This window comes from Heterodontus francisci, chromosome 16 (genome assembly GCF_036365525.1).
Source record: "Heterodontus francisci isolate sHetFra1 chromosome 16, sHetFra1.hap1, whole genome shotgun sequence".
NCBI lineage: Eukaryota > Metazoa > Chordata > Chondrichthyes > Heterodontiformes > Heterodontidae > Heterodontus > Heterodontus francisci.
The window spans coordinates 39,345,944-39,373,346 of NC_090386.1; the positions used below are offsets into that span (position 1 = coordinate 39,345,944).

Below are 27,403 nucleotides of genomic sequence, written 5' to 3' on the forward strand. Positions count from 1 at the left end.
CCAGAACCAGATCCAGCAATGCCTCCTTTCACATTGGGTCGGAAACATACTGATCAAGAAAATTCCCCTGAACACACTTCAATAAGAACATAAGAAGCTGATTGTAGAATCCTTACTATTGCCCAATCAATAAACCTGGGATTGAATCTGGTCCCTCTACATATTGCATCTGCTCATTGTGTAGATCTGCTGAGCCATCAGGGAAGCTCTGATTAATACTTTTAAGCGTTAGTTCAAAGAGATGCATTTCTAGTCCTAGTTTCACAGTGGTGCAAAGCTATTTTAATTTGTGTTGTCATTCAGATGAAGCATACAAAAGTATAAGAAGATATATGTCGATATTGTTTGTTAATTACAGACGATTTTAATAGATTTTCTGCAGTTTGTGTTACGTTTTGAAGTATATTTGCTTTCAGTTTCCATATTGAATATCAGTAGCGATCATGATTAAACCCTGAAAGATATACAGATGAATTATTAGATCAGAGTTATGTTCACATCTTCATACCTCACAATGTTATAGGCTGAATGCAGTTGTAGATTTTGAGGGCATCAACCTTTGTGATTTTCCCCTCATTTCCCACACTCAACTTTCAAAAATAGAAAGAGTAGTTGGGGCAAACTGTGGCTAGATCTCTACTATTATTTTTAACAGCTGTTAACGGAGTTGATTGAGATTGGCACAGGCCACTTCCTGAATTTCTTCCAGTACCAGTGTGGAAGCTCCTCACTTCCATCATGGCAGCTTTCTTTTCAGAGTCACAGTAAAACTGGAAACTTACTGTTTGGTATGTCACAGACGAGGGTTCAGATGCTACCATTTCTGAGCATCAGCTCACCCCAACCATCTTTAAACAGCATTATTTTGGTTTCTGCAACATGTAACCTTTTTAAGAAGTAATCCAAAAACACAAAAATCACTTTAATTACCATGATTGCCCATTCTGAAATTCACGTTTCACAATCTTAACTGAATGTAAGGGCAGATTTTATGAATGCGTAATACTGGCAGGGAGCTTCAGGTTGTCAGCATTGTCCTGGGGTCTCCAGAATAATCTCCAGGACGCGGTTATGAGCAACCCAGCAGAAAAATTATGGGGACATTAAAAAACAGGTTATTGAAGAGTCTGTTTGCCTTCCAATTGGTGAGGGGGGGGGGTGGGTAGTAAACCACAAAAAGAAGCATTTTTGGTGATTGATAAGAACATAAGAATTAGGAACAGGGCCATTTAGACCCTCGAGCCTGCTTCGCCATTCAACAAGATCACAGTTGATCTGACAGAACAAATGTGAGGGTGGGGTGGTTGGAGGTCATGTGATGAATGCATCCAAGCAGAGTCGGCAGCAGTAACGAAGCCTCACATGTTGATCGCACATGAAGACAGGAAATCAAGGGTGAGGTCCTCTGCCAGTGGTGTGGATTCATAAAACCAGCTTCTTCATTATCGGCAATAATCCATCAACAAAGTAAAAGAACTGGACTATAAAATGACAGGCTGATTCCACAAGTGAGCATTCACGGTAGGAAGCAGCAATTACAGGGAACTCTAGGCAGGATGTTGTTGTCTACAGGCCCTGATTTTCCCTCAAATAATTTGAATGAACGGAAATCAGGCATCACCCAGTGTTTCTGCAGCAGTCATTCCTCACTGGGAGCACCCAATCAGAGAATCAGCCCTTCTACTGAGTGTCTTGGACATCTTGGTAATAAACTAGTTTCATTCAGTGCTGATAATTAGTGAATGTGCTGTGTTACAGTTTGTATTTTGGTGCAAAGGAACCTATTATATACACTTTTAAGGATTCTTGCCTTTTTCTAAAATAGCTAAAATACAAATTTTTTAAACTTGTTTTTGAAATATCAGAAAATGTTAATTTCAATCTTCAAACATATGCTGCATTTTGAATCACAAAATGAGTACCATTTTATTTATATGGTTATTTGATTATATTTGTATAAGGCACACAGTCATAAAGCAAAATATAAAAACATATCAAGGACGTACAACAGCTTACAAATTCACATACTATTAACTAATGCAAAATAATTAAGTTTAATTACACTGTGTCATCAGCGTTTTATCTTAAAACTCTTTCATGTGGTGACCTCAGGTTGAATTATATTTTAAACACAATTTAACATTTAAAACGTTATTGATGCCCATAAACAGACATGAATCCATTGATTCTATTTCCCCTCTTCGCTCATTTTTCCCTGTTCTTTTTACCCCTCTCCACCATCAAGCCTCCTTTATTTCTCTGATCTCGGGTATTCTACCCTTGCAAATCCCAATTCTTCACTCCTCTTCATCTCTCTTACTCTCCTGCCGCTGCCCCAGGCTTGACTCTGTCTTAAATAATCCTACAGCTTCCCTCTGTGCCTCTCTCAGCTTTCTCAGAAAGGTCCACCAAGGCACTCTTCACTGCCTCCTAATGAGCAGCAACTCCCAATTGCTTCACTCTATTTTCTCCCCATCCTTCTCAACCTGCACACCTGCCAAGGGCTAACCTTGCCAGGCTCATTCCCATCCCTCTCATTGGTCCCAACTCTGACCCTGTGGAGACTCTGCCAGTAGATCAGCAATCACTGCTCCTCTCCGCATCTTCATCCAGAATGTGTGTTCACTTGTGAATTAAGCCCTCGCCATCTATGAACATACTGTTGAGGATCACATTGACATCATGGCCTTGGCAGAGACATGGGTGGGGGATGATGGCAGCTTTCCCCTAAATGAAGCTTCCTCACCTGGTTGTACTTTCCACTAGTTTCCCTTCTCAAACTGTTGTAACGGTGGTGTAGCCCTCATTTGTAAATCACACCTTGATTTGTCTCCCTACTCCTTTGGCAACTTCTCCTCCTATGAGCATCTCACCTTGTTCCACCCTTCGCGCCTTTCACTTAAAATCCTTGTTTTGTACAACCCACCTAAATATCACTCCAAATTTCTTGCTGAGTTATTTTCGCTGCTTTACTCCCTCAGCCTCTGCCTCATTTTTGGTGATTTCAATCTCCATCTCAACTCTTTGTTCTCTCTCCTCTATGTTCATTGTCTTCCTTTCCTCCCAAAATCTGTCCCTCCATATAAACTCTCCTACCCATATTCATGGCCAACTCCTCAATCTTGTCATTTCGCGTGATCTTGCTACCCTGATCATTACAATCACTGATAAACTGATAAGGTAGTCTCTGATCATTTCCTTCTATTACTCTCTACTCACATTCCCCTTCCCCCTTCCAACCCCACTTCTTGCTGTGTCCGTCCCTGGAAAAAACTCTCCCTGAAGGCACTTAACACAGCACTTTGAAATTCCTAACTATTGTGCCTTTGGCCTTCAGTTCCTCATGACAGCTTGGCAGTTATTGATTTGTTACATCACACCCTGTTTCCCACCTTTAATGCCCTTGTCCCCACTAGAACTATTACTCTTTCTCAAACAAATTATTCCCTGGTCTACCCCTCATCTCTGCTCCCGTAAGTCCAAGGGACACAGACTTGAACATCTTTGGTGAAAAACTAGCTTAACCGTTTATCACCAGAGCTGGCTAGAACATTTAAGACATTATTGGACACTAATTAAAGATCATCCTGGAATGCAAAGATAATCCCTGCCTTCTTTTCTCTACTACAAGCTATCTACTTAAACTAGTCTTCCCTGTCTCCACCAGCCTCACCTCCAACTGTAAGTATGAGGAGCTCATGGACTTTTCTTTGTCACAAAGATCGAGACTATCTGTTTAGCTTCCCTAGCTGTTTCCTTCCCTTTCCCTAGCCCTTCAGGGCAAACGTTGTTAAAAATTCCCCGCTGCCCTAGTCCTGAATGCATGTCTTCTTTAGATTCCACCCCATCTCCTATAGTGTTCTCTCCAACCCTATCTGGTCCATTAGACCCACCTCCTGCTCTCTCGATCCTATTCCAATCAAACTGTTGACCACTCAACTTCCCTTACTGGGCCTCATGTTAGCTGATATTGTTAACAGTTCCCTCTCTTCAGGTACTGTTCCCTTCTCCCTTCAAATCTGTTGTTATTGCACCTCTTCTCAAAAAACAACTCTTGACCCGTCTGTACCTGCAGACTACGGCCCCATTTAACATCTACCTTTTCTCCCCAAAGTCCTTGAACGTGTTTTCGCTGCCCAAATCTGTGCCCGTCTTTCCCAAATTCCACATTTGAATCCCTCCAATCTGGTGTCTGGCCCAGCCACAGTAAAGTGGACATGAGGAAAAACCTTTTTATGCAGTGAGTGGTTAGTATCTGGAATGCACTGCCTGAGAGTGTGGTGGAGGCAGATTCAATCATGGCTTTCAAAAGGGAACTGGATAATTATCTGAAAAAATTTGCAGGACTATGGGGAAAGAGTAGAGGAGTGGGACTAGCTGAGTTGCTCTTGCTGAGAGCTAGCCTGGACACAAAGGGCCAAATGTCCTCCTTCTATGCTGTATCCATTCTCTGATTCTATTCTATGATTCAAAAGTCACAAAGGACATTCTTTGTGACTGTGACTGTGATAAACTATCCTGTCTCATCCTTCCAAACTGTCTGCAGCCTTTGACACCATCTTCCTCCAATGCCTCTTTTCCATTGTCTAGGTGGATGGAACTGCCTTAACTTGGTTCCATTCTTATTTATCTAAACATAGCTAGAAAATTACCTGCTCTCTTCCCATTCTTTTTCTGTTACCTCTGGAATTGCACAAGGAACTATCCTTGTCCCCTTTCTATTTCTAATCTACATGCTACCCCTTGGCAATATCATCGGAAAACAAAGCATCAGGTTCCACATGCATGCCGACGACTTTCAGCTGTATCTCATCACTACATCTTTGGATCCCTAAACCATCTCTGATTTGTCACGCTGCTTGTCTGACATCCAATATTGGGTGAATAGAAATTTACTCCAACTAAATATCAGGACAACTGAAGCCATTGTCTTTGTTCCCCTCCACAAAATCTGTTCCCTGCCCACCATTTCCACCACAGTATCCGTCTTAAACTAAGCAAAACCATTCGCAACCTTGGTGTTGTGTTTGGCCCGAAGTTGGCTTTCTAACCATATATCTGCACCAACACCAAAACTGCCTGCTTTCACCTCTGAAAGCACCACTCGACGCTAACCTTCCGTCAGCTCATCTGCTGCTGAAACTCTCATCCATGCCGTTTATACCACCAAACTTGAATATTCCGATAATTCCTGGTCAGCCTCCCATCCTATACCCTGCACAAACTTCTGCTCATCCAAAATTCTGTTGTCCATATCTTAACTCATTCCAACTCTCATTCCCTATCACCCCTGTGCTCGCTAAACTTCAGTGGCTCCCCGTCTGACAATGCCTCAGTTTTGAAATCCTCATCTTTGTTTTCCAATTCCTCCATGGTCTTGCCCCTCCCTCATCTATCTAGTCGCCTTCAGCCCTAAAAGCCTATGACATCCCTGCACTTCTCCAATTCTGGCCTCCTAGGTATCTGATTTAAATTTCTCCACCATTGTTGTCTATTTTTTCATCTGCCTTTACCTAAGCTCTGGAATTCCCTCTTTCCCTAAACCTCCCTGCCTCTCTACCTCTCTCTCCTCTTTTAAGATGCTCTTAAAAACCAGCCTGTTTGATCAAGCTTTTGGCCATCTTTTCTGACTTTTCCTTCTATGGTTCAGTGTCAAAAAATGTCAAAAATGCTTTTCTTTGATATCACTCTTGTTAAGCACCTTGGGACATTGTACTACATTAAATGCGCTATATATATGCAAGTTTCTGTTGCTGTTTTGATAAAGGCCCAGATTTTGTCGTCAGCGACAAAGCGATGGTACTCGCTACTGCTCTTGACGAAAGGCCTAGTGGTCTCTGTGGGCTGGATTTCATCTATCCTAGCATTAATTTGATTCTGGCAGCCACTACAGGGGATCTCTGGGATCCAGCAACAGTGATGTCATCAAGCAAGCTAATCAGCCAATCATATTGAAGAAATCTCACAGACAGCAAACCAGGAAGTAAAATACAACTGATTAGCCTTCATTTTTTAAGTCATTTTACAGACAGTGAAATAAAGATTGGGATATACAGATGAGATTAAGGTAGAAGCTAAAATATCAAGCAACATTTAAAAAATATATTTTTATATTAAAAAGCAATGGAATTTTTATAATAAAAACATTCAACATTCCTCAAATAGAAGATCAGTTTTTCAGAACCAGAGAGGTTATTCAGAAGTTATTATGACTTAGTATGCCTTTGAAAACCAGTTACACCTCATTTAACAAGACATAACTTTACAAGGGTTTTTTTTTTACAGCAAGTGTAATAGCATAAAAGTGAAAGTTCATTTCAGTTTAAGGGATTTCTAAAGATTTCCATCTGTGGGGACTCAACAGTACATCCTGTGGAGGAACAGGGAATCACGAACAGAAATTTCTGGATTTCTGCATTTAACTGTGTATGTATAGATGCCAGAAGTTACTGTCGATTTCACAGTGTTGTGATGGCAAACACTGACAGTTTTGCCATCATTACAACCACTTAATCCAGGCCAAAATGTGAACATGTGCTCCAGAATGATGTATAGGTACATGTGCTAGTTCACACATGTAAGCCTTTAGTTTGAGTAAATGAGAGCTAAGAGCAATCAGCAGCTCCTCTTTCCACAGAACATTATAAATGTGAAGCTGTTACCTGTTCAATTTTAAGGACTGGATTAATCACCGATACTTTGTCCATGCTTGGTATTATGAATCCCTTTTTCAGCATTGCTAGAAAACATTCAGAAAGAAGAGAACAAAATATATTTGACATAACGAGATACTAATTTTTGTCGTTAGAAGGATACTTTTTTAAAGAAAATGTTGTTTGCCCCTTTGATGAGTGAGAGCATGAGGAGGGGGTACCATTCCCCTATTGAGAGTGAGGTGATCTTTGGATGGAGAGTCCTGGCAAAGCAGGTAAGCCTTGTTGGGGGAGGGGGTGGGGGGTGGGGTCCAGGCGGAGCCCTCCTGCTTCTCCAAGCCCACAAGTAGTGTTTTAAGGACACTTACCACCTTCTTGGAGCTGCTGGGTTTCCTGAAGCATGGGAAACACGGCCGGCCAGGGTTAAAGCTGTAAGGGCATCCTTGTTATAATATTTAATTAGTCAACCTGCCCCCATCCTGCCTCAGTTAAACCCAGAAGTGGGCAGGTTGGGGTTGGGTTTGAGATTTAAACAAAAATTGCATCTCACTCAACCACAACCCACCTGATTTTGGGAGCCAAAATTCTATGTATAGAATAGTGTGACAGCACGTTGACTAAAATATGAAGCCAAAGCAAAGTATGAGAATTAATTTCGGCAAAGAACTGATACACTTTACCCATTTGGAAATAGTTTGAGTATATGTACCATTTACAACTTAACTGTATTTTATCAATGTTGTAATCACAGTGGGATTAACAGTCACTCACTGATTGATTAGACTAATAAATTCACAATAATGACTGAATAATAGGATCTCAGAAAATGAAGCATTCTAAATTTCAATGTTTTGGATGTAGTTCAAAAGAGCTAATGCAGCTTACAAATTGTTAAAGGATGCATGGCGAATTATTTAAGTGGAGACAGTGGCTTTATGTGATCTATACAGCTCCCTAAGGTTCTGTAAACATGATATATGATACTTTAGTGGCTCTGTGTTTCTAGTGTCTCTCATGGTAGGCTTTGTAAGGCTGCCCTTTCTCAGAATGGGATGTACAGACGAGAGAAAGTGGGAGGTGCCAGCCTTGATTTTTCAATTGGATCTGCTCATTTTATGGGGCTAAATTTGGGAAACTAATTACTCCAGATATCCACACACTTTTGCAGGACAAGGGAAATATGTGCCAGAAGAATCCGTCTAAAAATGGTTGCAGCTCTATTTTATTATTAATGTGGGAGTGGGGATATCCCCAATCCATTTCCAACATTGCTGCTTGTAAGACATCTGGAGGTAGGATTTCAGTGGGGCTTTTCTTGACCTCCCATTGTAACTGAGACCAGGAGTCAATGGAATCCCCGGAGAAATAACATTTGAACACCATCACCTCCAAGTTGCCTTCCAAGCCACAAACCATCCTGATTTGGACATGTATCATCATTTCATTCTCACTGGTTCAAAATCCTGGAATTCCCTACCGACATCATTAGGAGAGTATTATCATAAGAAATCCAGCGGTTCAAGGAGTAGGCCCATCACAACCTTCACACAGCAACTAGGGAAGGGCAATAAATGTTACCTGACCAGCATGGCATACATCTCAAGAACAAATAAATTTTAAAAAAAGCTGCTCCTCCATAATTCCTGCAGAGATTTTTCTTTTGTAACTGTGATATTTATGGCTGAATTTCATGAGCCCCCCTGCGTAGGGGGTTGTGGCGGGGGGACCCTGAAAATTTTTCTGGGAGAGGCCCGCCATGACCACGGACATCGAGAAGGCCCCACCGCATTTTACCGGCGGGTGGGGTGGCGGGGCAAGGCCTTGGTGCGGCCCACCCCCTGCCGCTCAGCAGCAGGGCCTTCATTTATATATTAAAATGAACTAAAATAAATTCAAATGAACTTACCTTGTCCTGGTGGCTGTCCCATGCCGATATTCCGGCCACTGTCCGGAACTCGTGTGTCTTCGGAACTCCGTTGGGAGTTCCAAGGCATGGCACTGATGGGGAGGGGGGAGGAGCGAAATTAGCAGGATTGGAAGAGCAGCGAGAACACTTTGTATTGGCTGACGGGATGTTGGGAAGGGGTTGAAGGGCAAAGGTAGCAAAGTTCGAGGGCAATGTTGGCGGGAAGAAAAGTTTTTTATGTGGCTTAAATACATCTGATGGTCATTGGGGGGGTGGGAGAGGGACTTCAATCAATTAATAAAGTTTAGAATTTTAATTTGCCCTCTATGTCCATTTAAAAATTAAAATTGCCAGTAAGGGCTTACAGCCCTTTAAAAATGGCACTGGCGCCTGCGTGGTGGTGCCGGACGCCGTTGCCGGGGACGGAGCGGCCGCCCCCTCTACATCATCGAGGGCGGACGCTCTGCCCCCTTTATTTAAATGAGCCCCCACGTGAAATATTGCGGGGGCTTAGTGATGGCGCATCTGTGCGAGCGGACCACTGGGATGACAGTGTGCCGTTGCAATTTGTGGCGCACTCTTAAAATTCAGCCCGTACAAACAAACGTGCAGCAGTTAAATGGCTAAAGAAAAGGTTGTGGCCTAGCAAATCTGTATGTTTGGGGATGGGGGCAGGAGGAGGGGTTATTGCTGGGATGTGTCCACCTGTGGCCTCCACTACTGAGCCCTCCAAACAGGAGGAGGAGGGGCTATGAGTAGCTTGCCAGGGAACATTTTCAGCTCCTATTTATTTATTATCTGGGAACCATTCCAAAAACACTAAGTGATGGTCTCTGAGGAGATCATTTGCTAATACTTTCCAAATTCTTACAGTGGAAATATGTAGACATTGCCCCACCCCCACACCTTGCAACAGATTAACCTCAGGCTCACATGAAGAATATCACAGGAAATTTGATAGTGTTTTAAAATACCATATTCCATCACATCTTGAAATTTCCCTTATATTTCGTATCTAAATTACTTATTAATAACTACTAACGCTTCTGCACACCTATGACAGCAGAGATGCTGGACTATTCGAATAAAAAATATGGCCTGCAATGAGACATTATGACTATACAAATGCAATTTAAACAGCAGGATTTTTATCTTTAGACAGACATACTGTTTATCTTCGGAATCACCATCTTCTGTAACCCTGTCTTCAGCATCATTTCCATTGCCTTTGTCTTTGCAGTGATAAGAGTAATTACAGTGAAAATTAATTTAACAAAACATTCTGCCTATGACAAGCTTTTTATGTTCCAGAGCATATTCTTTTAAGCTTGAGCAACTCTCAGGTTTAGAATGATTATTAAATCAGGAGTCACTCTTAGCAGTGAGCATTTCTTTATAATTAAAGCCATACTTTGCAGCAGTTACATTTTGTTGTGAAAAATTAACTAACAGTAATTAACACAGTCAGTTTGAAGTGTTTATGGACATAAGATAAGAAAATAGGACTTACTGGAAAGCGCCCCACTTTAGATTCTTCCAAAGCTATGTCCACACTGATTTAAAAGTTAGAAATTTAGTTTTAATGATTCAATTTTATATGGATATACATTGCAAGTCACATAAATGGATGAATTGCAACAACAAAGGGAAGTCCTTGGCAAATCATATTGGGACTCCAATGCCCTGCACAACGGAATGGTTGAATGTGGGTTTGATCCAATTGTGTCCATATGGTGAAGTTCTGATATCTCAACTGGACCTTCTGGGAGGGGTAGCTCTCAGTCGAAGTGGGGTACTTTCCTACAAAGAGACTTCTACTATTGCTGCATTGACAATATCTTAGGAACACGTTTCCTCCTTATTTTTTCCCTTCAGGAATTGAAAGTTAAACTAAGGAGGGGTAAGAGAATAGACTTTTTTCAATGTAGGGTTATATATATATATATTTTCTGGAGATTATGGCAGTGGAATCTGGCTGTTATAAACTGTTTAATTTTTATAACCCCTATGAGCTGGACAGCACCTTCCCACCCTATATCATAAAGGCACGGTAGCATAGTGGTTATGCTCCTGGACAAGCAACCCTGAAGAACTGGGCTTGTGACAGGTGGTGAGAAAACCAACATTAGGGAATAACGGGCTTGATTTCTTCCTCACCAACCTGACAGCATTGGCAACAGTGACCACTGAACAGTTGTGGAGACCAGATCCTGCCTTCACACTCTGGCCACCCTCCATCATGTTGTGTGGGACTACCAGTATGAAAAGTGGGATAGATTTAAAAACAGATCGAGCAGCTCAAAACTAGGCAACCTTGAGGCACTGTGGGCCATCAGCAGCAAAGGAATTGTAAACTATCACAATCTGTAGCCTCACGGCTTGGCGTAATCCCTTATTCTTCCATCACGATCAAGCTAGGTAACCAACCATTGTGACTTAAACATATATCTGTTCTTCATTGTTGCTTGGTCAAAATCTTGGAACATCCTACCTAACAGCACTGTGGGAGTAGAAGCACCACGTGGATTGCATTGGTTCAAGATAATGCTCACACCACCTTCTCAAGGGCAAATGTTGGCCTTGCTAGCAACATCCATTCTCCAAGAATGATTTTTTTTAAAAACCCTATAAAACAATCCTGGAGATGTTCCCGTTTATTATTTTTGAGCAATTTATAAACAACAAATGAGGTTTGTGAAGAATTTCTCTTGTGATTGAAAGACCTAACATGAGAGAACAATTAACATCAGCTGTTTCTCACCAAACTCCTGGTGAAAACCACAGACATATCTTTGATGTGAGGATTCTATTCATACAAATAAGTTCAAGCACAACTTATTTTAAAAACAGATGTACTTTTGAAGTTTTATGCAAATGTGTTGCACAACTCAGCCACAGATCAGCCTTGTCAGCAAAGCCAGAGGCCATGAATGAACGGGACAGCAGCAGCATGGATACGAAATTGGCTGAGTGACAGGAAACAGAGAGTAGTTGTGAACAGTCATTTGTTGGACTGCAGGAAGGTATATAGTGGGGTTCCCAGGCTCAGTGTCAGGACCCCTGCTTTTCTTGATATATCTTAATGACCAGAGCACAATTTCAATATTTGCAGATGATGCAAAACTTGGAAGTATTGTGAACTGTGAGGAGGATAGTGATAAACTTAAAGAGGACATAGAGAGGTTGGTGGAATGTGTAGACAAGTGGCAAGTTAAATTTAATGCAGCAAAATGTGAAGTGATTCATTTTGGTAGAAAGAACGAGAAGAGGCAATATAAATTAAAAGGTACAATTCCAAAGAGTGTGCAGGAGCACAGAAACCTCGGAGTACATGTGCACAAATCATTGAATGTTTCAGGGCAGGTTGAGAAAGTGGTTACTAAAGCAGATGGGATCCAATGCTTTATAAATAGGGGCATAGAGTAACACAAAGAAGATGATTTTGGTTGTTGGAGGTCAATCATCTCAGTCCCAGAACATTGTTGCAGGGGTTCCTCAGGGTAGTGTCCTAGGCCCAAACATCTTCAGTTGCTTCATCAATGAACGTCCCTCCATCATAATTTCAGAAGTGAGGATGTTTGCTGATGATTGCACAATGTTCAGCACCATTCGCGACTCCTCAGATACTGAAGCAGCCCATGTAGAAATGCAGCAAGACCTGAATAACACCCAGACTTAGGCTGGTAATTGGCAAGTAACATTCACGCCACAGAAGTGCCAGGCAATAACCATCTCAAACAAGAGAGAATCTAACGTCTCCCCTTGACATTCAATGGCATTACCATTGCTGAATCCCCCACTATCAACATCCTGGGAGTTACCATTGACAAGAAACTGAACTGGACCAGCCACATAAATACCATGGCGACAAGAGCAGGCTAGAAGCTAGGAATTCTGCAGCGAGTAACTCACCTCCTGTCTCTCCAATGCCGAGCCACCATCTACAAGGCACAAGTCAGGAGTGTGATGGAATACTCTCCACTTGCCTGGATGGGTGCAGCTCCAACAACACTCAAGAAGCTTGACACCATCCAGGACAAAGCAGCCCGCTTGATTGGCACCCCATCCACCACCTTCAATGTTCACTCCCTCCACCACCGATGCACAGTGGCAGCAGTGTGTACCATATACAAGATACATTGCAGCAACTTCCAAACCCGAGGTCTACTACCTGGAAGGACAAGGGCAGCAAATACATGGAAAAGCATCACTTGCAAGTTCCCCTCCAAGCCATACACCATCCTGACTTGAAACTATATCGCCGTTCCTTCACTGTCGCTGGGTCAAAATCCTGGAACTCCCTCCCTAACAGCACTGTGGGTGTATCTACACCCCAAGGACTGCAGCGATTCAAGAAGGTAGCTTGCCACCACCTTCTCAAGGGCAATTAGGGATGGGCAATAAATACTGACCTAGCCAGCGATGCCCACATCCCATGAACGAGTAAAGAAAAGTACAAGAAAAGGAATTTATGATAAACCTGCATAAAACACCGGTTTGGCCTCAACCGGAATAATGTGCCCAGTTTCTGGGGACCACACTTTACGAAGGATGTTAAGGCATTAGAGAGGGTTCAGAAAAGATTCATAAGAATGGTTCTAGGGATGAGGAACTTTAGTTACATGGATAGGTTGGAGAATCTGGGTCTGTTCTCCTTGGAGTTTTGATAGAGGTGTTCAAAATCATGAGGGGTCTATACAGGGTAGATAGGGAGAAACTGTTCCCATTGGTGCAAGGATCTGGAACCAAAGGATACTGATTTAATGTGATTGGCAAAAGATGCAAAAGCGACATGAGGGAAAACTTTTTTTACACAGCTAGTGATTAGGATCTGGAATGCACTGTCTGAGAGTGTGGTGGAAGCAGATTCAACTGAGGCCTTCAAAAGAAAAAGTTTTCAGGGCTATGGGGAAAGACAGGGGAGTAGGACTAGATGAGTTGTTCTTGCAGTCAGCCGGCACTGACATGACATGCCGAATAGCCTCCTTCTGTGCTGTAATCATTCTATGATTCAGAGGTAGTGGAAGAAAGACTAACTTGTTGCATCACTATTTGTCGATTGTCAATAATATTTTCTGCAACTGAGTTAAATACTATAGTTTGTGGCCTAAAATAGTAAAGCTAGAATCTACTTACAAAGAAAGAAAATATTTTTTCTGATGTAATCCTTACCTATTCAAAGATACTGACCCACACAGTTTCCTGTCTGAAGTAATCATCTGTCCTTGCACACTGGCTGTCTGTGATCAACACACAATTTATTATGATATTAACATATGACTTCTGCACACATGAAAAACGATTACATTATCTTGTCTTTACCTTTCTGTATTGTAAAAAGGCATTTTTACTGCACTAGATTCTGTCTGATATCTATGATCTTATTTTTAATTATTTAAATAATGGGCCAAACTTTGCTGAATATTGTCGATTTCGCTTGCATTTCATTTGCAGAGTACGAGGTGCAAAGACCACTGATAGGATTAAAAATGACAATGCCAAAGGCTCATGCTCTCCTAAAGACTTGTCTTTTGAAAGTGATTTATAACAGAAATCTGCAAATTTGAATAGCACACTTTGTGCTTAATAATGGAACAGATTGAAGCAAAGGGTGAAGTAGATTTATTCACCAGTAGAGTGGTTGTTTGCAATTACTGTGCTGGACTTAAGGTCAAACACTGTTAAACAACTCTTAACTCTTGTCGAAGTTAAATTGTTGAAGTAAAATGAGCTGGGCTATTTTCCGATGAACAGGCATCTACAAATCAATACTGCACTAAATCAGTTACCAGTTTGGCAATCCTACTTTGAGAGGTCACAGGCATGCTACTTACCTGGTGTCCATATACATTGTATATTGTTTTCTATTGCAGAATAAAATGTTAGTAAGATTGATTAAACAAATGGCACTTTTGGCATTTGTGGGGGGTGGGGAGGTGAAGATTTCGATGTGGTTTACTATTTCTTCAGTATATGTTTATTGCACTTGCAGAGACGGGTAACATTGATTAGATTTACATGATGTGAGAAAATCTGAATGGAATCAGCGTATAATTTTTCTGATTTTTACTAATGGCACACGGGAATTCTTCCAGGTATTTCACTAAACTTTAGTAATACCATAGGAACATTTTAACTAAGCTATCATCCCTCATCCCTCAACACCTTTTGTTGCAATATTTATGGAAAACCCAAAAGAGGTTAACAAGCATATTTCAACAGAAAATTGCAAACGCAAATTGAAAAAGATCAGTAATTTTTAATTACTTCATTTTGAAACACTTGGTGATATTGTGCAATGAATAGAACATACAAAATGAAGGAATAATAACACAGCGAAAAAAAGGAAAAGGCAGCTCCGGCAAACTCGTTGAGAAATGTCAGCACAACTGTTCACTTCATTTGACTTATCATATTCATTGAATTTGCTACTGTATTCATACTGGAAAAATGCCCCATTTGCTACTGGCATCCTCCTTCACCAAAATAAATAGTTTCAACGAATTCCAACCATTGATGGTAATGACAGTATCAATAACCTGCATTGATAGAGCACCTTTAAAGTAGAAAGCCTTCCTAAGGTGCCTCGCAAAGCCAAGAGAAAATAGGTTTCAAACCAAAGAAGGAGAAATTAGGAGAAATGCCCAAAAGCTTGGTGAAAGAGTTGGGTTTTAAGGAAGCACTGAAGAGAGGAATTAGTGGGGGAGAGGTGGAGGGGTTTAGGCAAGGAATTCCAAAGGATAAGCACTAGGTGGCTGCCATCATTGTTGTCAAGGGGAGTGGGGTAGATTGGAGGTGGGGGGGGGGGGGGGGGGGGGTGGGGATGGGGGGCGGGGGGAGGTGGTGGTACAGGAGATTGGAGACAAAATAATATAGAGTGGGTGGTGGGCTGTACAGCTGGAAGAATTTATAGACAGAAGGAGGGCAAAGTTAATGCAGGGATATAAACAAAGAGAAGAAAATTTTAAATGAGAAACGAGGAGCCAATAGAGGAAGGGACAACAGAGGTGATGGGTGAACATAATTTGGTATTGGATGGGATACCGGTGGTAAAACGTTAGATGAGCTGAAGTTAATGGAAGGTGGAGGATAAGATGTCAGTGAGGAGAGCATTGGAGTAATTGACTGTGGAAGCGACGTAGACGTGAATAAAGGTTTTAGCCGTAGATAGACTGAGGTTAGAATTTTATGGCTGTAGAAGTAGAAGGTATTTTTGACAGAAACAATACAGGTTTGGGAGCTTCTCATGCTTCTTGTCAGAGGTAAGGGTGAGAGGGTAGAAGAGAAGGGTCTAAAGAGGTAAATAATAGTAGAGAAAAGGAACCTGGGGTTATCTTTGCTATCTAGAATGATCGTAGAGTACTGGGTCATTTTGGTAGGGGCTTGTAAGGCCTGGTAGATTGTGATGTGGTCATGCCAGACAATGGCTATTAGCTTGAATCAAAATAGTGGTATGTCCTACCCTAAAATTATCCTTATACTTCAAATATATTAAGAATTTCTGTTTAAAACATCACACCTCTATTCTAAAAGGAAACTACAATACACTTAGCTGTTGTTTTAGGGGGCTGAATTTTCCCGGCTTCAGAGTAGTGGGCTTGGAGGTGGGATGGGCTGGGAAAATAGTGGGGAGCCGCGTCAGGACAGCTCCCCAATGCATTTCTGTCACTGGAGAGGTTTTCCAGAGGCAGCCGAGGAAACGAATCGGCAGCCCGCGGAACAGAAGCGGGCAGCCAATTTGCATATTTAAGGAACCTATTAGGGTGAGCTAGAGGGTCCGCTGGCATTTTGCCAGCTGCTGAGCGGCCCCCTCCCCCCACCACAAGCAGAAGCCGCTAGCTTAACAGAGGTGGTCTCCCTGCAGCAGTCTGGGGGGCCACCAGAGCCGGAGGCTCCATTCCCCCAAAGAGAGGGCCGCAGGCATCAAAGGTTGCCCCCATGGCCCCAACGATCCAAGTGGAATGGTTTCCCTTCTGATCCATTTGGTCCTGACATTGGGGTCCCGAAGCCCACAGGAAAATATTGCCCTTGGTATCAAAGGGGGTCCAAATCAGAAATGCAAGTCGTGTCGGTGCACAAATGGACATACATATAAAGCTTGATTTACCACTATATGTGTATAGCACAAAATGTATTCTTTTACCCAATCTGTTTCCTCCAATCTTAGTCTCTCTTGTTATATTCATTTTGATTGAATAAAGATAACAATACTTACAATACCCAGCACAAATAGTTCAGCTAAGGATTTGTTCGGAAGGATTGCAAATACATCAGCTGCAGTAAATACATCGGCATTGAGATTTCCCGCAATCAGCCTCACAACCGGTTGCTTCATAGCACTCATCACAATTTTCATCAGCAGGTTGGGATATTGTGTTGCAACCTGGAAGGAGCCAAAGACATCTTATAGTGGATTAACAACACACATTGGTAGAATGTATTGCAATATCTGTTTGTTCAGCATCCCAAAAGAAAGCGTGCAAGAACAAACTAATGCACTTTCCTCCTTTTTGAATGTTTCTCAGACAGTTCCAACCTCATACTGTCTGCACACTGATGTTACAGTATTGCACTTTTGTGCAACATATGCAGATCTGAATGTCTAAAATAATGAATTATTAATAATGGTGTGTTTTTCCTGCTGTAATTGACCCATGAGAACAATATGCCTACAACAGCTGTGATGTGGTTGGTGGTGGGCGCTGCCTTTAGATAGGTTGCTGTTAACCATATCTTAGAAGGAACAATCAGATCTGAGATACAACCATTTACAAAAAGCCACTAAGACAATCTTGAGGATTTAACTTTGTTCCGGACTGCATTCCAAAGCAGGGAAGAAAGAAGTGAGATTTACGTAGTATCTTATATTTCTCAGAAGCATTCCAATCACATACAATTAAATACAATCACTGCTGCTTAGTAGGTGGACATGGCAGCCATTTTGCATCTAGTGGTATTGATTTTTAGGCGAACAACTGGCAGTGCCTGCTGGCCAATTGCCTGTGCCTGCTATGAAGAGGTGGCTATGATTTTGATGAACTTGTTGCATTAAAAGCTGAGGCCAGTGAGCTCTGGACTGTTCAATGAGCATCCCAATACAGCTGGCTGGATTAACACCTCTCAATATAGGGAGGTGCCAGTGAGGTAAGAGCGGGGATGGTGGGGGTGGCACGATCATGGAGGGTGGGGGTCCTGGGGTTGCAGTAGCTCAAATTATTTATGTGGGGTCTGGAGGAGCACTATTTTCTTCCACATCTCACAAACATAATTCTAAACTTACCTTACCAGTTCTGATGAAGGGTCACTGACCCGAAACGTTAACTCTGCTTCTCTTTCCACAGATGCTGCCAGACCTGCTGAGTGATTCCAGCATTTCTTGTTTTTATTTCAGATTTCCAGCATCCGCAGTATTTTGCTTTTATCTAAACTTACCTTGTCTGGCCTTTTGGTGTCCATCGCCCATAGAACTGGGCACAGTGCGCAGAACACATACATCGACTAGTTCAAACCTAAAATGGCCATCAGCTTCTTGGTAAGGCTACTGACACCATTTTGAGGCCATTATAGTTCCAGATGATAGAAGTGAAAATTGGCCTCAGCAAGTTCCTACAAACAACAGTGAGATGAATGGACGTTTAATCTTCTTTTGGTGGCATTGGTTGAGGGAAGAATGTTGGCCAGGACATTGGGAGAACTCCTTGCTCTTCTTTGAATATAAATCCTTAATGGACACTCAAGCCACTGGGTTGGGGAGCAGTTTCATCCAAACGATTGCACCTTCAAAGATGCATTCCCTAGATTTTATGCTCCAATGTTGAGTGGGGATTGAGCTCTTAACCATCTGATTCCTAGGCAAGAGTGATATAAACTGAGCCAACTACCACCATCCTGTCTATTCTACAAACTGTTGGATTTTAATGTTCATTATAATTTTTACAGTGTTAACTTTATGAAATATTTGAATTTGACCAATGTTTTCTGACAAAGTCAAACATTAATCAACCGATTTCAGATCAGCAGTAGTGTTTTAGTAGTCTTTACAGTGATCAATACAACCACAGTATGGTTCTGAACATGGAAGAAAGATGTCTGACAGCTCATTCAGTGTATTGGAAAACAATGGTGAGAGGCACTGCCCATGTTTGTATTTTTAGCTTTTGCTAATTTTCTATTGCTGAGGGAGGAATGAGGGACAAAAGTGAAGAAAACAACTTTAAAAAGTGGAAGAATATGTGTAATATGTAATTATTTGGAAAATGCAATGTGTACACTTGTAGTTTACAAAAGCTTTCTACTGTCATGAGTTTAAAAAAAAACTAAGAGGTTTGTGTGCCTTTAAGATTGAGAAAAAAAGGACTTTCTGAGAACATTGAATGCTGAACTGGGTGGAGCACAGCCTGCAAGGCAATTTGTATCCAAGCAAATCAGCAGAGGAAGATTTAAGACTGTCTTGTGACTTGGTTGTGTTGAAGATTTTTAGTCAATTCTGCAGTGTGAAACAAACCAGAGGGAGACCAACTAGCAGTGAACTGGGGCTGTGATTCGTTGGTAGTCCAGAGGAAAAGACCTATTCTCTCTGAAAATAAGCTTTGAAATTCATGGAAAGAAATGTTACATTCAAGTGTGATTTTGACCTGCCTAAAGAGAGAGAAAAGGCCCAGAGGAAGAGGAGTTGCTACACTCTGGAGGAACAATGCTTTGTAGAAAGGAAGCCTTGTGTTTTAGGTGTGGCAGGTTGCTGTTGCATCCCATCCTGGGAGACCCTGCCTCCAGAGTGAGTCCTGACCCTTTTTGTGTTATTTTAAAGTTCCCGAAATCTGAAGAAAGTCTCTACTGTTAGACTGTTGCTTTAAAATTTAAGTAGACCTGTTGCTCCACCTTATGTTGAAAGATGTGTGTGATGCCTGCTGCAGATGAATTGCCTTGAACACCTACCCATCACAGACTGTTTATCAAACACACCTGGAGAGACATTGAGTGGCATCTAACTATTTGGCTCTGGGACACATCACCAATCTGGGAATATCCCACCAGACTCTGACAAACAATTATTTTATTGTTCCTAAGAAACAGCAACAACTCCAAACACCCTTTTTTCCCAGTAAACTGATTTTTGAATGTATGTGTGTGTGTATGAGGGTTAGGAAGAATAAGGAGTTATAAAATCTGTTCATAAATGTAGATTGATCTCATTATCATTTAAAACTTGGTTTATTAATAAATAGTTAATTTGTTGTTGTTTAAAGAAACCTGGTTTGGCATGCTTTATTCTGGGGGCAAATAATGGGTTTAATTTGGCTAATTTCTGATCGGTGGGAAACTTTACTAGTATGCTGTGATCTGTGGAGTAGTAAGACTGAACTAACTGTGCATTACTCCCACCTTGGTTGTAACACTACATCTAGAAAAACATTGATATTCAGTAGAATAATTTGAATAAATACAAACCCAAATATTTTACATTACTGGTCACGTAAATCAAAGTGCTATTTAGTACCTCAGGTATCAGAAATTTCAGACTTGATGTGTTGAGTCGAACTGGTATGTCCTTTGGAATCTGAAATGAGATGGAAAAATGTAACATCCATATGAAGTATGGACACTACCTGAGAATTCTTAAGGAAATAGGATTCCGACCTCAGCATTTTAGCTATCGATCACTCTGATGGATGGAATGCTTTTTTAATACTTGATTTGTACAGTAGATTAAGAGTAAGTGAAGTGATGCAGCATCAAGTTGTTCTTGGCACATTATTTACATGTTCTAGTTTGTTGCGTCACTTCAACAGTTTTACTCTGGATTTTGAGACTCTGGATTGGGGAAGAAGGATTTCTGCACATGTGCTCAATATGATGTGCTGCTCTTTGGTTTAATAGATTCTCAGGTACTGTTATAAAAACATCCTTGAAGGCTTCAGGCTTGTCAGTGCAAATACTCAAGTATTCTTTTGTATAAACTGTACATGCTATGAGATATTTGTGTTATAGTACTACTGCACATACAAACTATTAAGCAGTGGATAGAGAAGGCATTATAAATGTGTCTACTGTCTGACCAATGCACTTTATATATGTTTCTACATGTGAATGGATGTTGTTAGTAAGGGGATTAGAGCAGAGGTTATTCAACTAAAGAAGAGGATTACAGGAAAACCTTACGAGTTGAAGAGTTACTGTTTAATTACCTTCAGGTGGTTATTATTCAGTGTTCGGCAGTTTATAGTGACCCAGTTACACTGCAGTGGTGAAACACGAACAGCTCCCAGGAAATTCCAGGCCCTTGACTTTCATCTTACATTGACATAAAGACTGGGGATGGAAACTCCAACATTGGACAAATTCTGGCCAGTGACATGCTGGGGTACCACCTCAACAGGCATAAAAAATACATATCAAACTTTATTTTTGATGTTCAGAATGAACCCAGGCACTGCTCTTTGAGATTTTAATGATCTTAAAAAGCTGATATGACAGACAACTCCACTATCTTAAAACATTGAAGCAACAGTCTGAGTGGAAGTCCGTACATATGTTTAACCACACTTGTGTAAAATCTCAGCTTCCCTGAGAACACAGCACTGTGGAACCATCGGTTTAACTCAGTGTTGACAGACTTCAATCAGATAGCTGTAGTAAGAGATGTGGTTAAAGATACAGGCAATCTACAATACAGATGGAAATTATAAGTAGCACTATCTGCATTTGCCCTCTGATGGGAACCTTGCTGTGATTGTTCCGAATATGAGAGCATTGAAAAGGCACAGAAGAAAGCGTTAACCAGTCTTATTAATAAGCAGCCTCAGATTGACTTGTTTCATAGACTGTACGTATTTAGAATGGTTAGATTTTAACCTGTTGACTTGGATTCTCACTTATGCCCCAGGTTATGATTATCAGCATTATTGACAACCACTTTTTTGTCAATTATAGAATCATAGAATGTTTACAGCACTGAAGGAGGCCATTCGGCCTGTTGTGTTCATGCCAGCTCAGCTAGTCCCACACCCATGCCTTTTCCCCATAGCATTGTAAATTCTTTCTCTTCAGATAATTATGCAATTCCCTTTTGAAAGCCCTGATTGTATCTGCCTCCACCACAGTCTCAGGCAATGCATTCCAAATCCTAACCTTTCGCTGCATCAAAAGGTTTTTCCTCATGTCAACTTTTGGTTCTATTGCCATTCACCTTATATCAGTGTCCTGTAGTTCTCAATCCTTCCACCAGTGGGAACAGTTTCTCCCTATCTGCTCTATCCAGGATTTTGAACAGCTCCATCAATCTCCTCTCAACCTTCTCTTCTCTAAGGAAACAACCCCAGCTTCTTCATTTTATTCACATTACTGAAGTCCCACATCTCTGGAACCATTCTCTTAAATCTTTTCTGTGCCCTCTCTAATGCTTTCGCATCCTTCCTAAAGTGCAGTATCCAGAATTGGATACAATACTCCAGTTAAGGCTGAACCCAGCATGACGTTGAGCTGTTCTTCCGTCGCCTTTGCCTCTGTGCTCATTTCTTTGACCAGGAGTCCACCCCCGACCAGCGGACCCATTCACCTGCCTCCAACATTCCCCCTCTACCTGGACCCCTCCCTCTGACCTCTTACCCGCTCTTGATCTTTTCATTGAAAACTGTCGGCGAGACATCGGCCATCTCAATTTCTCTGCCCCCCTCACTCACTCTAACCTGTCCCCCTCTGAACTTGCCGCACTCCGTTCTTTCAGGTCTAACCCCGACATTGTCATCAGCGCCAACTCTCAGACACTTCTTCCCACCTCCCCCTGGACCACGACCCCACCACCGAATATCAAGCTACTGCCCACAGAACTGTTACTGATCTCATCTCCTCTGGAGATCTTCCCTCTACAGCTTCCAATCACATAGTCCCCTACACTGGACAGCCCGCTTCTACCTCCTTCCCAAAATCCACAAACAGGACTGTCCTGGAAGACCCATTGTTTCTGCCTGTTCCTGCCCCAATGAACTTATTTCTTCCTATCTTGACTCTATCTTTTCTCCCCTGGTCCAGTCTCTTCCCACCTACATTCGTGACTCTTCTGACGCCCTATGTCATTTTCACAATTTCCAGTTTCCTGGCCCTAATCACCTCCTCTTTACTAAAATAAAAGCAAAATACTGCGGATGCTGGAAATCTGAAATAAAAACAAGAAATGCTGGAAATATTCAGCAGGTCTGGCAGCATCTTTGGAGAGAGATCAGAGTTAATGTTTCAGGTCAGTGACTCTTCAGAACTGGCAAATATTAGAAATGTGAAAGATTTTAAGCAAGTAAAGCAGGGGTGAGGCAAGAGATAATAAAGGAGAAGGTGTAGATAGGACAAGGTCACAGAATAGCTGACCAGAAGGTCATGGAGCAAAGGCAAACAATATGTTAATACTGTGTTGAAAGACAAAGCATTAGTACTGAAAATTGAACAGCCTCAAGTACAAACATGAAAAAAAAAGTGGGTAAGCAAACTGAACAAACTAAGATGAAATAAAATAAGACAAAAAAAAAAGAAAAAAGAAAAATAACTAAAAATAAAAGTAAAATGGGGGAGCCCGTCATGCTCTGAAATTATTGAACTCAATGTTCAGTCCGGCAGGCTGTAGTGTGCCTAATCGGTAAATGAGATGCTGTTCCTTGAGCTTGCATTAATGTTCACTAGAACACTGCAGCAATCCCAGGACAGAGATGTAAGCATGAGAGCAGAGGGGAATGTTGAAATGGGCAGCAACCGGAAGCTCGGGGTCATGCTTTCGGACTGAGTGGAAGTGTCTGGCCCATTTCCCGCACCTCTACCCTCACCCCTTCCTCTCCCTCCCAGAACTGTGACAGGGTTCCCCTTGACCTCGGTTTCCACCCCATCAGCCTCCATATCCAAAGGATCATCCTCCGCCATTTCTGCCACATCCAGCATGATGCCACTACCAAACGCATCTTCCCCTCTCTTTCCCTGTCAGCATTCCGAAGGGATCGTTCCCTCCGCGACACCCTGGTCCACTCTTCCATTACCCCCACCACCTCGTCTCCTTCCCACAGCACCTTCCCCTGCAATCGCAGGAGGTGTAATACCTGCCCATTTATCTCCTCTCTCCTCACTATCCCAGGCCCCAAACAATCCTTTCAGGTGAAGCAACGATTTACTTGTACTTCTTTCAATGTAGTATACTGTATTCGCTGCTCACAGTGTGGTCTCCTCTACATTGGGGAGGCCAAACACAGACTGGGTGACTACTTTGCCACTGCTCCGTCCACTTTAACAGCCCATCTACATCGTCCTATAATCTAAGGCTTTCCTCCTCACTATTTGCAACACCAACAATTTTCATGTCATCTGCGAATTTACTGATCATACCTCCTATATTCACGTCTAAATCATTAATGTACACTACAAACAGCAAGCATCCCAGCACCGGTCACAGGCTTCCACTCGCAAAAACAACCCTTGACCATTGTCCTCTGTTTCCTGCCACCAAGCCAACTTGGATCCAATTTTCCAAATTGCCCTGGATCCCACGGGCTCTTATCTTCCTAACCAATTTCCCATGGGGGACCTTATCAAAAGCCTTACTGAAGTCCATGTAGACTACATCAACTGCTTTACCATCATCTACACATCTAGTCACCTCCTCGAAAAATTCAATCAAGTTAGTTGGACACGATCTCCCCTGACAAAGCCGTGCTGACTATTCCTGATTATTCCCTGCTTCTCCAAGTGGAGATTAATCCTGTCCCTCAGAATTTTTTCCATTAGTTTCCCAACCACGATGTTAGACTCACCGGCCTGTAATTACCTGGTCTATCCCTGCTACACTTCTTGAATAATGGTACCACATTCGCTGTCCTCCAGTCCTCTGGCACCTCTCCCGTGGCCAGAGAGGATCTGAGAATTTGTGTCAGAAGCCTTTCTATCACCTCCTTTGCCTTACATAACAGCCTGGGATACATCTCATCTGGGCCTGGGGATTTATCAACTTTTAAGCCGACTAAATCATCTAATACTTCCTCCCTTGTTAATATGTTCAAGTATATCACAATCCCCCTCCCTGATCTCTACACCTACATCGTCCTTCTCCACAGTGAAAACAGATGAAAAGTAATCATTTAAAACCTCACCTATGTCCTCCACCTCCACACACAGATTGCCACTTTGGTCCCTAATGGGCCCTACTCTTTCCATGCTTATCCTCTTGTCCTTAATATACTTATAAAATGCCTTAGGATGTTCCTTTATTTTAACTGCCAATGTTTTTTCATGTCCCCTCTTTGCTCTCCTAATTAATTTTTTAAGTACCCCCTACACTTTCTATACTCCTCCAATGCCTCCGCTGTTTTCAGTGCTGCGAATCTGCCATAAGGCTCTTTTTTTTTCCTGATCCGATACTCTATACCCCTTGACATCCAGGGTTCCCTGGACTTGATGGTCCTACCCTTCACCTTAATGGGTACATGTTGGCTCTGAACCCTCACTATTTCCACTTTGAATGACTCCCACTGGCAATGATGTAGACTTTCCTACAAGTAGCTGCTCCCAGTCCACTTTGGCCAGATCCTGTTTTATCAAATTGGCCTTCCCCCAATTCAGTACCTTTATTTCTGGCCCGTCTTTGTCCTTTTCCATAACTACCTTAAATCTTACAGAGTTATGGTCACTATCCCCGAAATGTTCCCCCTGATACTTCTACCACTTGTTTAGCTTCATTCCCTAGGATTAGGTCCAGTACTGCCCCTTCTCTTGTAGGATTTTCTACGTACTGGCTCAAAAACCTCTCCTGGATGCATTTTAAGAATTCCTCCCCCTTTAAGCCTTTTGCACTAAGATTATCCCTGTTGATATTAGGTAAGTTGAAATCCCCTACTATTATTACCCTATTATTTTTACACCTCTCTGAGATTTGCCTACATATCTGTTCCTCTATCTCTCCCTGACTGTTTGGAGGCCTGTAGTACATGACCAGCCAAGTGATTGCCCCCTTTTTGTTCTTAAGTTCTACCCATATTTGAGGAACCTTCTAAGATATCATCCCTCCTTACTGCAGTAATTGACCCCTTGATCAACAGTGCAATACCTCTTTTATCTTTTATCGCCTCCCTTATCACGCCTGAAGATCCTAAACCCTGAAATATTGAGTTGCCAGTCCTGCCCCTCCCTCAGCCATGTCTCTGTGATAGCAACAATATCATAATCCCATGTGCTAATCAATGACCTCAATTCATCTGCCTTATTAGTAAGACTCCTTGCATTAAAGTATATGCAATTCAGCCTAGCATTTTTTACTTGTGCCTTAACAGGTCTATATTTGCTCTGCCTTCCAGACTGACTCAGTTTCTCTTCTATATTTTCCTGTGCCTCACCCCCTACTGTACCTCCACTTTGTATCCCATCCTGCTGCCAAAATAGTTTAAACACCCCCCCCCCCCCCCCCCCCGCAACAGCACTGGCAAACCTCCCAGCAAGGATGTTGGTCCCGTTCCGGTTCAGGTGCAACCTGTCCAACTTGTACAGGTTTCACCTTTGCCAGAAGCAGACCCAGTGATCCAGGAACCTAAAGCCCTCCCTCCTGCACCATCTCCTCAGCTACGCATTAATCTGCTCTATCCTCCTATTCCTATACTCTCTAGCATGTGGCACAGGGAGTAATCCAGAGATTACAACCTTTGAGGTCCTGCTTTTTAATCTGCTACCTAGCTCCCTAAATTCTTGTTGCAGGACCTCATCCTTCTTTCTACCTATGTCGTTGGTACCAATGTGTATCACGACCTCTGACTGCTCCCCCTCCCCCTCCACAGAATGTCCTGCAGCTGCTCCGTAACATCCTTGAACCTAGCACCAGGGAGGCAACATACCATCCTGGAGTCACTTTTGCGGCCACAGAAACACCTATTCTGCATCCCTTATGATGGAATCCCCTGTCACTATAGCTCTTCCACCCCTTTTCCTCCCCTGCTGTGCAGCAGAGCCCTCTGTGGTGCCACGAACTTGGCTGTTGCTGCTTTCCCCTGGGAGGCCATCCCCCCAATAGTATCCAAAGCAGTATATCTGTTTGAGAGGGGGATGGCCACAGGGGACTCCTGCGCTACCTGCTTCCGCCTACTACTCTGCCTGGTGGTTACCCATCCGTTTTCTGCCTGTGCAGCCATTACCTGCGGTGTGACCACCTCTCTGAATGTGCTATCCACGATGTTTTCAGCATCGCGGATGCTCCACAGTGATTCCACCCGTAGCTCCAGCTACGTAATGCGGGTAACCAGTAGCTGTAGATGGATACACTTCCTGAAAACATGGTCGTCAGGGACACTGGAAGCGTCCCTGATTTCCCACATAGCACAGGAGGAGCATATCACGGGCTGAGCTCTCCTACCATGACTTATCCTTAGATTCATTAGCTACTCCCTTAATTGAAAAATACTAATTACACAAGGGGCATTGTTCTACCCACTACAATCTAAAGTCCTTAATAAGTTACATTGAATTAAAAAAAACACTTTAGTAGTATTGACCTTATCAATAGAGATTTTTTTTTCAACAAAAAAAAACTTTCTCCTTATTTTTTAAGCTATTTAAATGCACTAACAGCTGCTACTCACCCAACCAATCACCTTGCAGATTTCCCGTGATGTCACTGTAAGTTTATTTTCGAGTTTCAGCGCGCGCCGAGAGAGAGTGCAGGTCCGCCAGCCGCCACCGCTCCTGTCTTCAGGTAAGTCGCATTTGTCCAAGTGACTGGTAATTTTATCCCAGATTATAAATGCTTTCCCACCACTGAGGTTAAACTGACTGGCCTGTCGTTGCTGGGCTTATCCTTACACCCTTTCTGAACATGGGTGCAACATTTGCAACT

At 42.3% G+C, this 27,403-nt stretch overlaps 1 protein-coding gene across 3 annotated transcripts in view; it reads right to left on the minus strand.

The window, feature by feature from the left end:
• Nucleotides 1-259: 259 nt before the first annotated feature.
• LOC137378058 (bactericidal permeability-increasing protein-like) overlaps nt 260-27,403 on the minus strand; it is a 73,255-nt gene continuing 46,111 nt past the window's right edge. Inside the window, exons 10-16 of one of the 3 annotated variants that reach the window (XM_068048118.1) lie at nt 20,057-20,116; nt 16,775-16,942; nt 13,732-13,799; nt 10,070-10,112; nt 9,728-9,791; nt 6,663-6,739; nt 260-454 (exon numbers count right to left, since the gene is read on the minus strand). In XM_068048118.1, coding sequence (XP_067904219.1) covers nt 413-454; nt 6,663-6,739; nt 9,728-9,791; nt 10,070-10,112; nt 13,732-13,799; nt 16,775-16,942; nt 20,057-20,116 — 522 coding nt within the window. In that variant the 3' untranslated portion in view covers nt 260-412. Of the gene's footprint in view, nt 455-6,662; nt 6,740-9,727; nt 9,792-10,069; nt 10,113-13,731; nt 13,800-16,774; nt 16,943-20,056; nt 20,117-27,403 lie in introns of those variants that run through there. The other 2 variants (XM_068048119.1, XM_068048120.1) reach the window with 2 other exon arrangements.